The sequence below is a fragment of the Phytophthora parasitica genome, assembly GCF_000247585.1.
Source record: "Phytophthora parasitica INRA-310 unplaced genomic scaffold supercont2.23, whole genome shotgun sequence".
Classification (NCBI taxonomy): Eukaryota; Oomycota; class Peronosporomycetes; order Peronosporales; family Peronosporaceae; genus Phytophthora; species Phytophthora nicotianae.
In genome coordinates, this window is record NW_008649009.1 from 464,413 (window position 1) to 465,563 (window position 1,151).

At 44.8% G+C, this 1,151-nt stretch overlaps 1 protein-coding gene across 1 annotated transcript; it reads left to right on the top strand.

The window, feature by feature from the left end:
* Positions 1–405: 405 nt before the first annotated feature.
* PPTG_22794 (hypothetical protein) lies at positions 406–675 on the top strand (the record flags this gene model as incomplete). Its single annotated transcript, XM_008906296.1, has 2 exons — positions 406–491; positions 528–675. The coding sequence occupies 2 exons, from the start codon at positions 406–408 to the stop codon at positions 673–675; spliced, it is 234 nt and encodes a 77-aa protein (XP_008904544.1).
* Positions 676–1,151: the final 476 nt, after the last annotated feature.

Genomic DNA, 1,151 nt, shown 5'->3' on the forward strand with positions numbered 1-1,151 from the left:
GCGCTGCTGGAAAGTTTGATGGTGCCTTATGTGGCCTCCTCGTGTGTCTGGTTGCTATCCAGCGACAGCGTGCTCTTCACAAGAAAGCTCCAGTTGTTCAGGAACGGATCTCATGGTCAGTACCAGTGCATGGAAAAATAATATAATAACATTATTACGGATATTATATTGACGGAATAACTTATTACTGTTTTTATCGAAATGAGGATAATTCAAAATTGAGAGGAATAATACAGTATTTTTCAGCCACCAACCATTTCGAGAGGGTGTCGACCTCCATTCGTTCTACCTTGGAATAATACAGACTGTATCGCGCATCGCGCAGCCTCATTCTCACTTACCAACTACTCACGTAGCACCAAGCCCCTCTGTCTTTTCCTGTTGACCCCCCCCCCCCCCCTCCCCATGACATCTCGCCAGCGCTGCACCTACTACTACACTGACCTTGGAGAAGGTCTTTTTGACTGCAAGACGTGTGGGCGTCATCGGAAGTAAGCACCAGGCACGGGCTATAGTAACCTCCTCAGTCATCTATCAAGCAAGCACGATGACTACGCTACCGAGTACGCAGAGCTCCAAGCCTCTGCGACACCGTCTATTGCTTCGTTTGACTTTGCCGATGATTCGACACGCAATATCTACCAGAGCTTTTCCCAAAACCAGTACCACATGTGAGCACAAATCTCGAAATACGTACCCTTCCCAAAACCAGATGCTCCATCCGCTCCGTCGTCGATCACTCTTTTTCGGCCACGCGCCATCTTGGTTTGTTCATCTACTTTTTATACCCAAGGTCGTACGTGACCTGTGATTACCTTCTATCACACTTGCTCTAAATCTGTTGGTTATCTTTTGCTCATAATAAATCCAAGACAATTGGTGTAGACCAAACCAGCATTTCACGCAAGTATGATAAGCTATTATCACAGCACTGTTCCAATTTCTCATTGAAATATCACGACTGCACCTGATGTATATAATGCCTGTGTTTGTGATAGGAATCAGATCACAGGTCGAAATCGTGGTTTGATTGGTCAACTCAGCAAAACAAATCTGGTTCAACGTTATTGATTATTCTTCTTCTTTCGATACTTACAAGTGCGATTATAGTATCGCGGTACAACTTTGCAAGCATCGTCTCTAAGATGGTA